Source organism: Sparus aurata, chromosome 11, assembly GCF_900880675.1.
Source record: "Sparus aurata chromosome 11, fSpaAur1.1, whole genome shotgun sequence".
In the NCBI taxonomy this organism is placed as follows: Eukaryota; Metazoa; Chordata; class Actinopteri; order Spariformes; family Sparidae; genus Sparus; species Sparus aurata.
Genome location: NC_044197.1, coordinates 13,324,000 through 13,337,114, shown reverse-complemented (window position 1 = coordinate 13,337,114; position 13,115 = coordinate 13,324,000). Strand labels below are relative to the sequence as shown.

General features: G+C 42.1%; 1 protein-coding gene across 4 annotated transcripts in view; it reads right to left on the bottom strand.

Moving 5' to 3' along the window:
• The window catches only part of rxrgb (retinoid X receptor, gamma b), a 32,204-nt gene that overhangs the window by 6,837 nt on the left and 12,252 nt on the right, over positions 1–13,115 (bottom strand). For all 4 annotated transcript variants that reach the window (XM_030434279.1, XM_030434280.1, XM_030434277.1 and 1 more), the window contains 2 exons: positions 4,594–4,829; positions 262–406 (listed from right to left, as the gene is read on the bottom strand). In XM_030434279.1, coding sequence (XP_030290139.1) covers positions 262–406; positions 4,594–4,829 — 381 coding nt within the window. The remainder of the gene's footprint in view (positions 1–261; positions 407–4,593; positions 4,830–13,115) is intronic.

Genomic DNA, 13,115 nt, shown 5'->3' with positions numbered 1-13,115 from the left:
CAGCTCTAGAATCGAGCTGAGCAAAAACTCAACTGAAGTTTTCCTTCATCCTCTTTTCTAACTTCAGACAGTAGTTTTACAAGACATTTCTACAGCAGTGAGTTGGCAAAGATCAAATCAACATGTGCACTAATGAACCCGTCAAGTAACCTTGAAATCAGTTTCCTACAGTCATCTGGCTGGTGATGATTGTGGTGAGTGGGAGTGTTACTTTGTTTTCCCATGCCCCCACCCCCACCCTCCTCAACCCTCTAGTATTACCTGAGGAGCGGTCCCCGCATATGGAGCAGATGTGCTTTGACATTCCCCCGGGGCTCGTACACTGGTAGTTGATGTTCCCCAGGCTCTGCAGGCCCGGCGGAGGCTTGATGTCCTCTGAGCTGCTAACACTGTTCATCGAATTCATCTGAGGACAACAGGAAGACAGAACAGAGAACAGAGACAAGAGAGTTGAAGCTGAGGTGGCCACAACTGAGCGTCTGCTTTCTGGCAGATTGGAGGAGGAAGCAGAGGGGAAGTAAGAGTGAAGTGTCGGGCTGTCTCATGACACTCTCCCACTCTCCTTCCTCTATTTTCTCATTTTGCAGTCCACTTCCACAGTTATTTTCTCTCTCCCCGCCCACACGCTTTATTGTGAAAGTGTCTCATGACGGGTCTCTCATTTAGTGTGAAGTGATCACATGCTCAGTGAGTGGGTGGAGCTGAGGCTTCTGTCTGAGGCTTGTCATACAGGTTTTTTAATGTCTGTTGACGTGTGAGAGGGGTCACGTGTGCAGAGGGTGCAGTTCTCCGACAAGAGCAGCAGAGGGCACTCATGTGTGGGGTCTTCCAATATCTGAGAGTATTGACCTTTTGAACCTTGTTGTGAAGACACTGAGACACAGTTTGCTTCACCAGTCTAGATGTTAATTTTCATCAGCATCTTAAAAGATGGCTCCATATGTAACCTCAAGGGGCCACATGAGAAGTGAGTTAAAATCTACCAATAAGTCTTCCTTGAGCTAAGACATCTTTGGTAAAAGTGAAAGCAACTCATACGATAAGCAATTGAGTCATTAAGTATCTGAATTTACTTGTAGCAACAATGAATGTTCCTCTGTATCAAAAGTAAAAGCAAAAGTAAATCATTTTACTTGGCCTTGCTCATTATCTTATCTGATATTCAGCCATTTTTGATCATCAGAGTCAGATTCATCAGATTGCGAAAAAAAAAGTATATAAATAAAAATGCCCCATTGTGCCTCTGATGCAGCATGCAATCTGCAAAGTCATTAGTAACTAAAGTAAAGTGGAAAATGGAAAGTATTACAGTATACGTATACATAACCTTTACTCAAGTACAGACTACTGTTAACAGTAGAAGTACTGATTTAACTTCTTAACCCATGAAACAAACTCAAAGTAGAAAAGTAAAAAGTGTAACATCTTAAGGACATTTTAAAAACAGCCATTTAGGCACAAAGCTGACTGAACCTCACGGCATATCAATACAATTCAAAGACTTTCACAGTTGAAGGTAGAATCAGTCAGATCCGTCCGAGCTGTTTGGATATGCACCAGTAAGATAGCTGATTGTGGAGTCTCGTTCCCAGGAGGTCAACACTGGCATACGCATTAAGTGTTATATATAATCCATAATTGCCAATAATTTCCCTTCAAACGCATTAAACCTCAAGCTACAAGCCTGTTATGAAAATGTAAGGAGAAGAAAAGTACGGGCAAGACAAGCGGTTGTCACTTCCCACCTCTGCTTGTGCTTAAGTATACTGTACATTCCATCACTGCCCATGAGACGTAAAGGTGTGAACAAACCACTGAGGTTAAATCACCTCGCACTCCCTCCCACTTAGCAGAGCTCATGAAAACTCCCGAACGAGGAGTGAGACGCGTTCGAGTCGGAGCAACAAGTCCGGCTTCCCATGGCTTCCACACATCTCTCTCCCTCTCTTATCATGCTCTTACCCTTTGACCGTCTCCTGCAGGACACATATTTGTGCTGTGCATTTGTTTGTTTAGTTGTTTATGTGCAAACATCTGCAATCCAAGTGGAAACAACAGGGTTGACCTACATATGCCCCCGCCCATCCTATATATTTGATGCAGCGTGACATATAGGACATCTTTCCCACAGTCACCTCAGGCTCTTCCTATCACTTATTTACAATACGCACTCTCTGAATCTCCCTTAATGGCAGTCTGAGCTCAGGCCTGTGACCTTAAAGCAGAGGAGAGTATACAAGAGTTTTTTCTTTCAGTTGTCCTCCAGCTCACTGGCGCTCTACAGCACCACCACCGTCTCCCACATACCCACGGGCAGACTATTGCACCGAAAGGAGCATTCAGCCCTCCGTGTACCCGCTGCAAGTCCTTGGTGAGCAGCCATTCCCTCCTCAGCACAAATAATTAATTTTACACATGTTTGGTTTGAAAAAAAGAAGTCTTGTGGTGCATTCAAACAGTTGTTCAGACAAACATGCTGCTTTCGTCAGACAACATACTGCTGTAGAAAAGGCCTACGAGCAGTGTGTATGGATTATTGATGCATCATACATTCTTTATACAACACATGGTATGAAGAACACACTGCTTTCATACATGTAAGGTTCACTTGGGCCTTTTTGCAGACCACACATGCGTCTACTCGTAGAAGAGTATTCATCTCTAAAGTAAGCGGATTTCTCAATTAATCAAATAGTTGTTTGCCAGAGAATTAACCAGGGGCTTTTTTCTAATAATCGATGAATCATTTATGTAATTTTCTGAGCAAAAATGCCACAAAATCACTGCTTCCACCTTCTGATATGTCTTGGTCTTACATGATACTGAGCTGAATCAATATGCACAAATATTATCAGCCGAATGTGAAGAAATAACAGCTTTGAACTCATCACGTCTAACTGAAATTAGCTGCTTATGCTAAACCAGCTAGCCCCAGCCGATCATGGTTCAAAGCTCCTGTGCTAGCCACACGCCATCAAACCATATAAAGGCGACTCTTGCGGTTGTTAACGTTACTGGTTTGTTTACAACTTAACACAACATTAGAATACATTTATGTTAACAAAATACTGTATTCTTCGCTTGGAGTCAAACTACTGAATTATGTATGTGTAAATATATCTGTAATTTAAATCAGAAAATGCTGATCAGGCCTTTAAAAGAGATGAGAAGCGAAAGATGATAGTAGAAACACAAACATCACCAGAATGGACATCTAGCTGTACCACTGACCATGCTTATGTTTCCGTCGGCCCAGTGCTGCTCATGAACTTAATTTCACCCTTCGACATAGTATGAGATGTTACATGACACAATGATTTGATGGCAGTCGGGTGATCAGATGCTGGCAAGCGGTGAAAATACGGTCACACCGCACAATCGTATCAACGCTGACTGTCCCTGAAGGCACAGATCCATACTGTGATTAAACCAACATATATCATTGTCCGCTGTGCCCTGCAGCACTGGCCTCGATCCAGCCTTTGAAGCTTTGTGTGTCTCTATACGTGCTGCCGATCATCAAAGCACTGAGCCTAGTGGGGTTTGTAGTTCATTCAAGAGACCACTTAAAGAAAGCAGCCCCATTAGCCGTCTCTGCTGTAGTCGTTTGTGCCAGACAGCGAAAAAGGGAGTCATGTGTGCGTTCCTGTTTATTATTTATTCAATCTAAAACAGCCTTGCAGCGAAATGAGCTGTGGATCATGAACAACTCCGGAGAGAGAGTGTGGTAAAAAATAAATGATTAGAAATGGTTACGAAGAGCCAAGAAATCCAGAAAAAAAAACAGGGGCTGCTCTTATTCTCCCCTTTCCTTTCTCTTAGTAATCCATGAAAGGCTTAATAGTCGGCCTGCGTCTTAAGTCCCCTCGCATGACAGCAGTAACACAGAACTCAAGCATGACCTTTTAGGGCGAGAAGTTTAAAGGTCAGTAGAAGGGTAGGGGAGAGAGAGGAAAGCCAAGGTATGCCAGCCAAACACATTGGATATGGCTAACCTTCAACCTCCCGTCTGCTGTCGGAGATTCCGAGACCTAGAAGCACATGATCGACCAAAGAACATGATAGTTCAACACAGACTGACCTTACCAAAGGTAGTTATTTGAAAGAGTATGGACCTCTGTTGGTGATGTTTGGAGCTTAGGAGGAGTGCAGCGATGAAACGTCTGTAATCTAATAACATGAATTTTGGTGTTTCCAAATGTCTTTCGAGATAACTCTTCACTAACTGAGGCCTTGAAAAGTCACGTCTGCAGGTGAACCGAGAGGGTGAAACACATTTCACTGCAGCTCGAATGCACCAAACATAATAATTGGAACATAAACCTTAAAGCATTTTTTTTTTTCTAAAGTATTTTTTGGGCCTTTTATGGCTTTATTGATAGTACAGCTGAAGATATGACAGGAAACAGGGGGAGAGAGTGGGGGAGTGACACGCAGCAAAGGGACCCGGGCCGGGAGTCGAACCCGGGTCCGCTGGGCCCCATAAACCTTAAAGCATTTATTTTGAAGTATTGAATTCCATCTGAAAAAGAAGAAATTTAAGCCATCACAGCTATCTGAAGACCATCAAAACACCCACACACGTTTTCTCACCTGTGGACTGTTGAGTGGTCCGAAGTTCATGTTGGGTGTGGACGGCAGCGATACAGAGGGTGAGCCCAGGGAAGATGTAATGACGGGGTAAGGTGAGGCCAGGCCGTTCATTGGCGAGCCCAAAGTGGACATGGGGGACGGTAAGGGCCTGGAGCTGCTGATGACTGACGGGTGACCCATCATGCCGCCCATGTGGGGTGGGTGCGTGTGCACCGTGCTCATTGGCCCTGTAGAGTCTGGGAGACAAAAAGATTTATAACGAGTCAGTTGATTAGTACACAGGTACAACAAATTCTGTCTTTGTGAAGCTGACAGCTTTTGGGTTTTGCTGTCACTGCCAGAGTCAAGTTGGAATGGTTCACATAGGGAAGATGGGGGGGGTGAGAAATAGACTATTACCCAGTGTAATTACTCCTCAAAGTTTGGCCTCATGAATTATCTATTGCTTTGCTGAAATCACATTGCTTAGATCTGATAAAATATCATTAACATTTTTGCCAATTAGAGCAAGCAGAACAGGCAGCAAAGACAACACATACATATTATGCCCTTGGAAATGGCATATGGCAACATTTAAGCTATCAGCAGTACCTTATTGCGGCACATCCATTGGAAATGCAGCAACATGACCATTCCTTTGCAGGCAACCTGTCGACCTTTACTTTCCCTTTTATTCTGTTTTGGTCTATGTACCTCTTTAGCAGCTAAATGCTGCACTATCTTCATTAGCTAGTCGCTATTCGCTTTAGCTATCTGCTGTTAGGTACAGTGGGTTTATCTGAACTTCTTAACTAAAAACAGTTGCCTGCTGTGTCTGGAAACAAGTGAAAGTGTGCAATAAAGTAATTTGGCTGTTTTGACAGGATAAAAATGTATGTTTAATGTAAATAAACACATATGAAACACCACTAAATGGTTAAGTCAGATTTTTTTTTTTTTTTAAATCTATCTGACATGACCAAGGCACCAATGTTCACAGACGAGGTAACGTCTTGCAGATTTATTTAGGTTAAGTTAAGCCTCATTCCCCTACTTCCTGATTCGGGAAGTAGCTATGGTCGAAAAAATGCAACACACCGTTACATTGAATATGCTTGGGGTTTTTCTATGTGTTTTAACATCATTGGAAGTACACAACTTCACAAAATAAATAACCCTTACTCTAACCCAGCAGCTGACAAGAAATAATCATCTCAGTGCAAGAGCACGTATGCTGTATGTCCTGAAATATCAAATTTCCATGTTAGGTACTGTATGAATGGGTTAAACAAGCCTGAGCATTTGAGGATATATTGTTGAATGACACTGCTATATATCTTTATGCAGTCAGTGTTGTGTAAATATGGCTTCACAGAGTGAAGCCCGCCTGACTTTGGTCACAGGGTGCTGACTTTGCTTTGCATCCATTGATGTGAACTGACAGGCTGGCATTTACATAGATGACCTACTTAGAAAAGCTGTCAGTCATCCTGGTAACTGGGCGTGGTGTGTAATTTAATGCATGTGCTGTAGCTATGAGGGCATTCATTTGTCATCACTGAAAATACAAATACCATACATACACCGTCAGTATGTTCATGTAAAGACCAGCATGCTCTTTTTCACACAGTGAATATACACAAACGCTGCCGGCTGTCACGGCTTGTTCTGATGCAGACAGATGCAATAAGCAGCACCTCTCTGGGCTAATGTCAATGACTCAAGCAAATGAACAAAACTGCGTGATGAAGAGTGACGTGCCACCATACCCACATGAACATTAATCTGAACGCTCAGAAAAAATTTCAAAAGCCTCGGCTTGCCTGTCAGTGCACCATCCCCCCACCGTAACACACACTCACTCAGTGCGATACTGGGCCTGATGCCACTATTCTTAGTTAAACGTAATATTTCTGTTTGTGTGTGTATGAAGGTGGGCAGAAGCACGATGCGCATACAATGAAAAAGCACCTATGTTTTGGTTTCTTAGAAGATGTAAACAAAAGTAATTTCTCTCCCCTATGTTCACTCAAAGCTCAACAAGGTGCCCAGTGGGGGAAAGGAGCGTTTGATTTCAATGATCAAAATCAAAAACAGGATTAGCGATTCTCCAGGATTTCTTTGTCTCTGCATTCTCGCCTACTTGTAATTAATAAAGTGAAACCAAAACAACACTTTTGTTGTGTGTGTGTGTTTTTTGGCAGCACACATACGCCAAAAGTGTTGTTTTGGTTTCACTTTATTAATTAATAAATTTTTTTCCAGGAAGAAGCGTGGGTTTTTGCAGGTGAGGAAACACACACTGTCGTCTGAAAGTTCCCATCTGCCATCTCCTTTTTGTTTTTGTGTTTCACAGTTTGTTCCACGTTGACTTCTGAAATTGTGCTAGCAAACTCTAAATAATTTCAATTTGACCTTTCGTCCTGCAGTGCGGTAAATCTGGTGATCACATCACACTCGAGGTAAAAAGGTCAGGTCAACTGCCACCATGGCAGATTTCTGAAGAGCAATTCCAAAGTTAAGAATAGTCTGGGACTCAAATGACATGATGATATGATATAATACATATTTCTACTTTCCAGTACCGTTGAGTCAGCGGTTGCAATCTTATAGCCTTCTACACTGATTTTAGTTACAGATATAAAAAAAGGGTAGATGGTAAAAATGTTCAGTGGCAGGCGAGGAAGAAAACTCGAAAATCACAAATTCCAGACCCTGGTTGTGAATCCTTCTCTACTAAAGAATACAGGAAACAGCAAACATGAGCAAACATTCACTATTGCCACTCACAGCACAAGATAAGTGAGCTTGTTATGTCTTATTTATCATCCATTCATTCAAGAAGTTGCTCAGGATAAACAATCTGAGCTTCTTTGATCATCTAACCTCGAGAGTTAAACATGAGTCTTCAGTTCCCATCGTTCCTATCGTCCTCTACAGCGACCCCAGTAATCTCACCTCACATGCCTGATATATATGAAATGTTCTCTAATCCCAACCAATTCTTGACCTCAGCTTTACTCTACGCATTAAACCCTACCATTACACTTGTCAGTGTATGTTGCAGGCAGTGATGTAGTCCTGTGCTGAGCGCTCTCAGGATCAACTCGTTTTTCCGGTTTTGACATCCAGGTTTCAATGTACTGTGACACATTTCAATACATATATATATGGGCGTGGTTGAACATATCTGTCTTATGAGATTTTTTATGATAGTGTATTGTGTGAGATTTGCATTTGACTTCTTATAACTCTCGTGTTGCAGCTAGCCTTTATTTCTTTACTTGAATCTCATATATTGAATCTTGTCTTTCTTGTTTTTGCGACTGTTGTGGCTTGCTTTTAAACTCTTTCTTTATATGCGGCACACAAATATAGATGAGCACGACACGGCCTCATTTGATCTAAGGGAAAATGCTATATGCCAACACCGTGAGATAAAATTCACGGAAAATTCATAAGTTCTACTCGCCCACGGGCGGTATCTGTCAGAGGAACATCTTGTATGTTTACAAAGATGTGTCTGCTTCCGAGCTATAGTGTTTCTGCACGTCGAGTTTCCTTAAGGGGAATAACGACTCGCTAAATACTTTGAAATCGTTTGGAAAGACGTTGCTCTGATACTTCAACCTCTGGCTGTGATTAGGCACACATTAGTTTCTCCTCCGCTGGATATAAGAAGCATAAACTCTTTGTCAAAGAAATGGAAACTTTGAGCAAGATGCAGGACAGTTGCTTTGAGATTTCAAAGAATTGGGAAACAGAGAGGAATGTCACATTGTCTGCCGCCTGGATGCAGGACATTTTGCATGAAGACACACTCTAACACACAGCTGGCCATTCACTCCCTCGCTGAATGCCAAGGAACAGATGTTGTGCAACTTCCTGTTTAGCACTGAGACTATAGCCTCCACCCCCTTTCTCACCCGCCCACTCTCTCTCCAGCCCTCCACAACCGATCACTGGCAGGCAAATATGTATCAGGGCCTCTCTCTCTCTCTCTCTCTCTCTCTCTCTCTCTCTCTCTCTCTCTCTCTCTCTCCCAGAGAGCTGAGTGGACACACAAGACATAAAATACAATTTAAAAGCAATAAACTCTCAAACACTGTATGCCTATGATGCAACACACAGAGATTTAAAATTCTACAATGGTGGGAGTGTTTTCAAAACTTCGGTTTTTTTTGGGGGGGGGGGGGAGTGCACATTTGTCCAAATAATGAGCTTATGTAATGGAAGGGCACTGTACAGCATGTACTGGGTCTGATTTTGTGCACTGACCCCTCTCTTTATGTCCATGGCAAATTCCCTTGGGGGCTCGTAAAGATCTATTCTAGTCCAGAAGTGCTGAGTAGGAGATTAAGTAACAGGGCTATCGTCACTCCGGCCAAAAATCTGCCAGCGTGCTCTTGTGGATTTCAACACCAGCAAGATGAAGGTTGCTTTATAGAAATTGGGGCTGCGAGATATGGCCATTTTGACAAATATTGCAATTACAATATGACTCAAGACTAGAGGGCATGATCATTTTTGCATCACACTTTATTTTTCGCTGAAAACAAAATGTTGAAATCATGATCATGTGACATTTGTTGGTGCCTGTACACAACAAACATGTTTTCTTACGTCTGGAGAACAAGATTTGTGGGCCAGAGCATCTCTTCTCATTTATTATAACGCTGTTCCGTCACACATTTTACCTTTATCAACAAAAAACAAAAATGCAGCTTCTTGTGACTTGGATGTTGCACTAGGCCACAATGAGATTTTGGTTATATTTCGGTTGATTGTGGAGCACGAGTTAAATGACAAAAATTGTCAGATGTCACTTTGGGCTCTCCGAAATTCAAAGGCGCATTTTTCAAATCAATCACATGCGAAAATAATCAGCAGACATATCGATGATGACACAAATTCTTCATTCCAGCCCAAGCTTATTGTCAGTAATTGGGTAAAGGAGTAGTATAGTGTAGTATAGTGTAGTAGTAAAGTTTCAGGAGAAGTCTAGTGAGTTCAAAACCAGGAGAAGACATTGCTTACGAAAACATGTCAAGATATAAAGGAATCTATCGAATCAAGGAATCTAAAATCTAGTCTTATGACACAACAATAACATATTGCTAAATTGCCCAGCCCAATACCATGGTAAGCTAACATCTGCAACCAGAGCTCAAAATAATATATATTCAAAATATAATCAACAGTGCACACCTTCAAAAGTGGTGCAGATTTGGTCATGATCAGAGGGCCAAATCTGCTCCAGTCCCAAACATGCATTTATCTAATGCTCCTAGTAACTCACTGACCATTAATGTGACACTATTGCTGAGCTAAATAGCCAATAAATCGATCTCTGGATTCATGACCTGACCTGGGGTTAAGGAAACTTTTGTCACAAAAGCTTTTCTGACATTTTCTAGCTTCACCAATCAGCAAACAACAGACAAATAAAGCAATTAATTACAGAAACACTAATCTGATGCGGTCCTATTCGAAACCCATTCAGTCAACATGGCATTACAACTGTTTAAAACCTAACCTGCATGTTTGAGATGAAACCAAAGATGACACAGGGGAACACAAAAGCGCACAGGCAGTCAGCTGGTGGGATGCCTAACAGGGAATGGCCGGCGAGCTGAGCATGCTTTGTGAAGAGAGTGTGTGTTTGTGTGTGTGTTTCTTAAGGAGGCCAGCATGTTCAGCAGAGGAAGCATAAATCGGCCCAGAGCAGCTCAAAGGGGCCTATCCTTGAATGACCCGCCTCAACCGGCTGTTCCATCTCCATTCTATGTAAATCACCTCTACACAAAGAAGCCTCTGGAATGTACAGGCCTCTCACACGTTGCACAACACAGAGAGACATCAGTCGGCACCCAGAGGTCGATCATAAACAGACACTCTTCATGAGAAAATTCACAGATTTCACACAGGTTTAGTCCCAGCGCTCTCTGTCAGACAGTGTCGAAACAGATACAGTGCCGCAGAGACACAAGCATCTATTTGAGAGCAAACAAACAGACAGAGCAGTGAAGGGCACCTTTGACCGCTGGCGCCGCAAATCAAAGGTCGCCTGTTGCCAAACTCCTGAACCAAGTTCAAAAGAGTTCCTATCTGCGGCGGCACACAGTCACACTGATCATTCCCAGAAATAAGTGCACAGAGGGGACGTGAGACAAAGGGTATCATTACAGCATTCAGACAGAAGCCCCGACACAGTTTGATCTGAATTAGGGATGGACGATAACCTGAAACCTACACTTTTGACGATCAATTCACTTCAACAGAAATAAAAGCCTTAAACTAATTTCCTCTGATATGTTTGACTTGATTAATTGTGATATGACCAGTCAAAGATTCAAGGCAGAACTGTGGGATAATGGATTAGTTAGAAGTTGTAGCTACAGTGTAATAATAAATAGATAGATAGATAGATAGATAGATAGATAGATAGATAGATAGATAGATAGATAGATAGATAGATAGATAGATAGATAGATAGATAGATAGATAGAAAGAAAGAAAGAAAGAAAGAAAGAACAAAATAATGTACTTCACAAAAACACATGCAACACATGCAGGACTGGACAAAACTGCAGCGAGGACAGACTGTGAGCTGGTGCCAAAAAAGACAAATCGATAACCTGATAAGTTGAATGACAGAAAATTAATCAACAACGATTTGAATAATTAATTAATCATTTAAGTCAACTGTAAAGCAAAACTGCAAACCATCCTCTGTCTCCAGTGTCTCATATATTACTTTTGTATTATTGTAAATGAGAGATTGTTGAGGTTTTGCACCGTTGGCCCAAAAAAACAACCAATCTGAAGAAACTGTGATGTCCACTACTTTCTGGTGTTTCATAGACTAAGCATTAAAAGCTTAGTCAAAGACTAATTAACTGAAAAAGAAAATAATTGCCCAACTAGGAACTGTGATTATTAAACTGCATATATCATGAACCTCATATGAACATTTTTCATGCGTATGTTCAAAGTACTGTCATATAAAAATCGCATTTGGTTAAAACAGGACTCTTAAATCCCTATTTCTTACATCCTTATGTCATTTAAACTTAGTCCCCCATCACTTTTTAAAAGCATTATTTGTTTTAGAAAAATAACGATCTAGACAAACATCAACAGTGTTCTGAAGAGTACGCCTTGCTCTTCATCAGCACCTCCATTTGTAGCTGGCTGCTTTTGTTTCTGGTGTATCTGAACCCAGAACACGCATTTATACACGCAGTACACAATAAACTAAGGCTAACCAGAAGCCTACAACATGTGCAAGACAACTGTTTTTGTACATCAGATGATAGATGTGATCAGCATACAGTTTAAAATCACATTGTAATATACTGGATGGGCTGATGACATAGCAAGCTACAGTAACTAGTCTAGCCTAAGGTTTGTAGACATATTAAGACTAGTAAATTACCACGTAGCTTGCTTAAGTAGCTTCTAATGTCCTCTCCCTTTTTCCTCTTGGATATTACATCGCCTGATCTCCTCTGAGCCCGTGTGTCCCCACAACTTTTCAACACAAAGTGAAACCATCGATTATATCACAATGTAAGCAGGTATTCAGAGACAACGCCGACATCATCATCCCCATCGCCATCAAACAGCTGCCGTAAGCCTCAGATGATAATTCATGTGGGCCAACCACAGTTTGTTGTAACATTTCGTGGCAGAGAACAGCCAAAGCCACAGATCTATCACACTGATCTGATGATCAACAGGTTTAAAGAAACATCACGGACCACAAACCCTCTTAATCCCTCACTGTTAATTACTGGGTAGTGGCTGCACGGAGCACTCCACTGTGTGGTAATTCAATAAGCCCACTAACTAATAATATCTCCTGTCTGGAGAGCAGAGCAGCACTGGGAGTGTACATTGGAGGGGGGGGAGTGGGTAGAAGTAGGGAGCAGCAGATCTACTCCTGAACAACAACACAAGCCTCAGATTAGTCGCTATGAAGACGGATCCCCAGTGTGTGCATCGATCTCTTTAATACCTGCTTTGTATCTGTGTCTGCATGTGTGTGTGTGTGTAGCATGTGTGCGTGCTCTCATGCTCATATCTGTTGCTGACAGCGCCGTGACCATATGACAGAGAGCAGAACGCATCCTTAAAGTAATCAGACGGACAGCCTGCGGAGCTCATTAGATGCAGCAGACATGTAATTAAGAAATCTCTTCACTGCCAAATGAGCTCATGAGCACCGGCCGCGAAAACCCCCCACTGACACACACTCCACGTCTTTCACATCAAAAGTTATTTAAAAGACAGACAAAAAAAAAAAAAAAAACAGACAGATCTTCCACGCACACTGGTAGTGCAAAGCCGCCACCCTTAAACATTCATTTCTTTGCTAAATGAGGTTGATGTCTGATCAATTGTGTCAGTAAATCCTCTTATCGCCGGGTAAGTATCTGCAGCTCAGCGGGCCAGCTGTCAAGAAGGTGGGAGGCTGAGGAGGACGGGACGGAGGGAGGGACGGAGCCAAATAGGAAGGCAGGGAGCAATGGATGAATGGA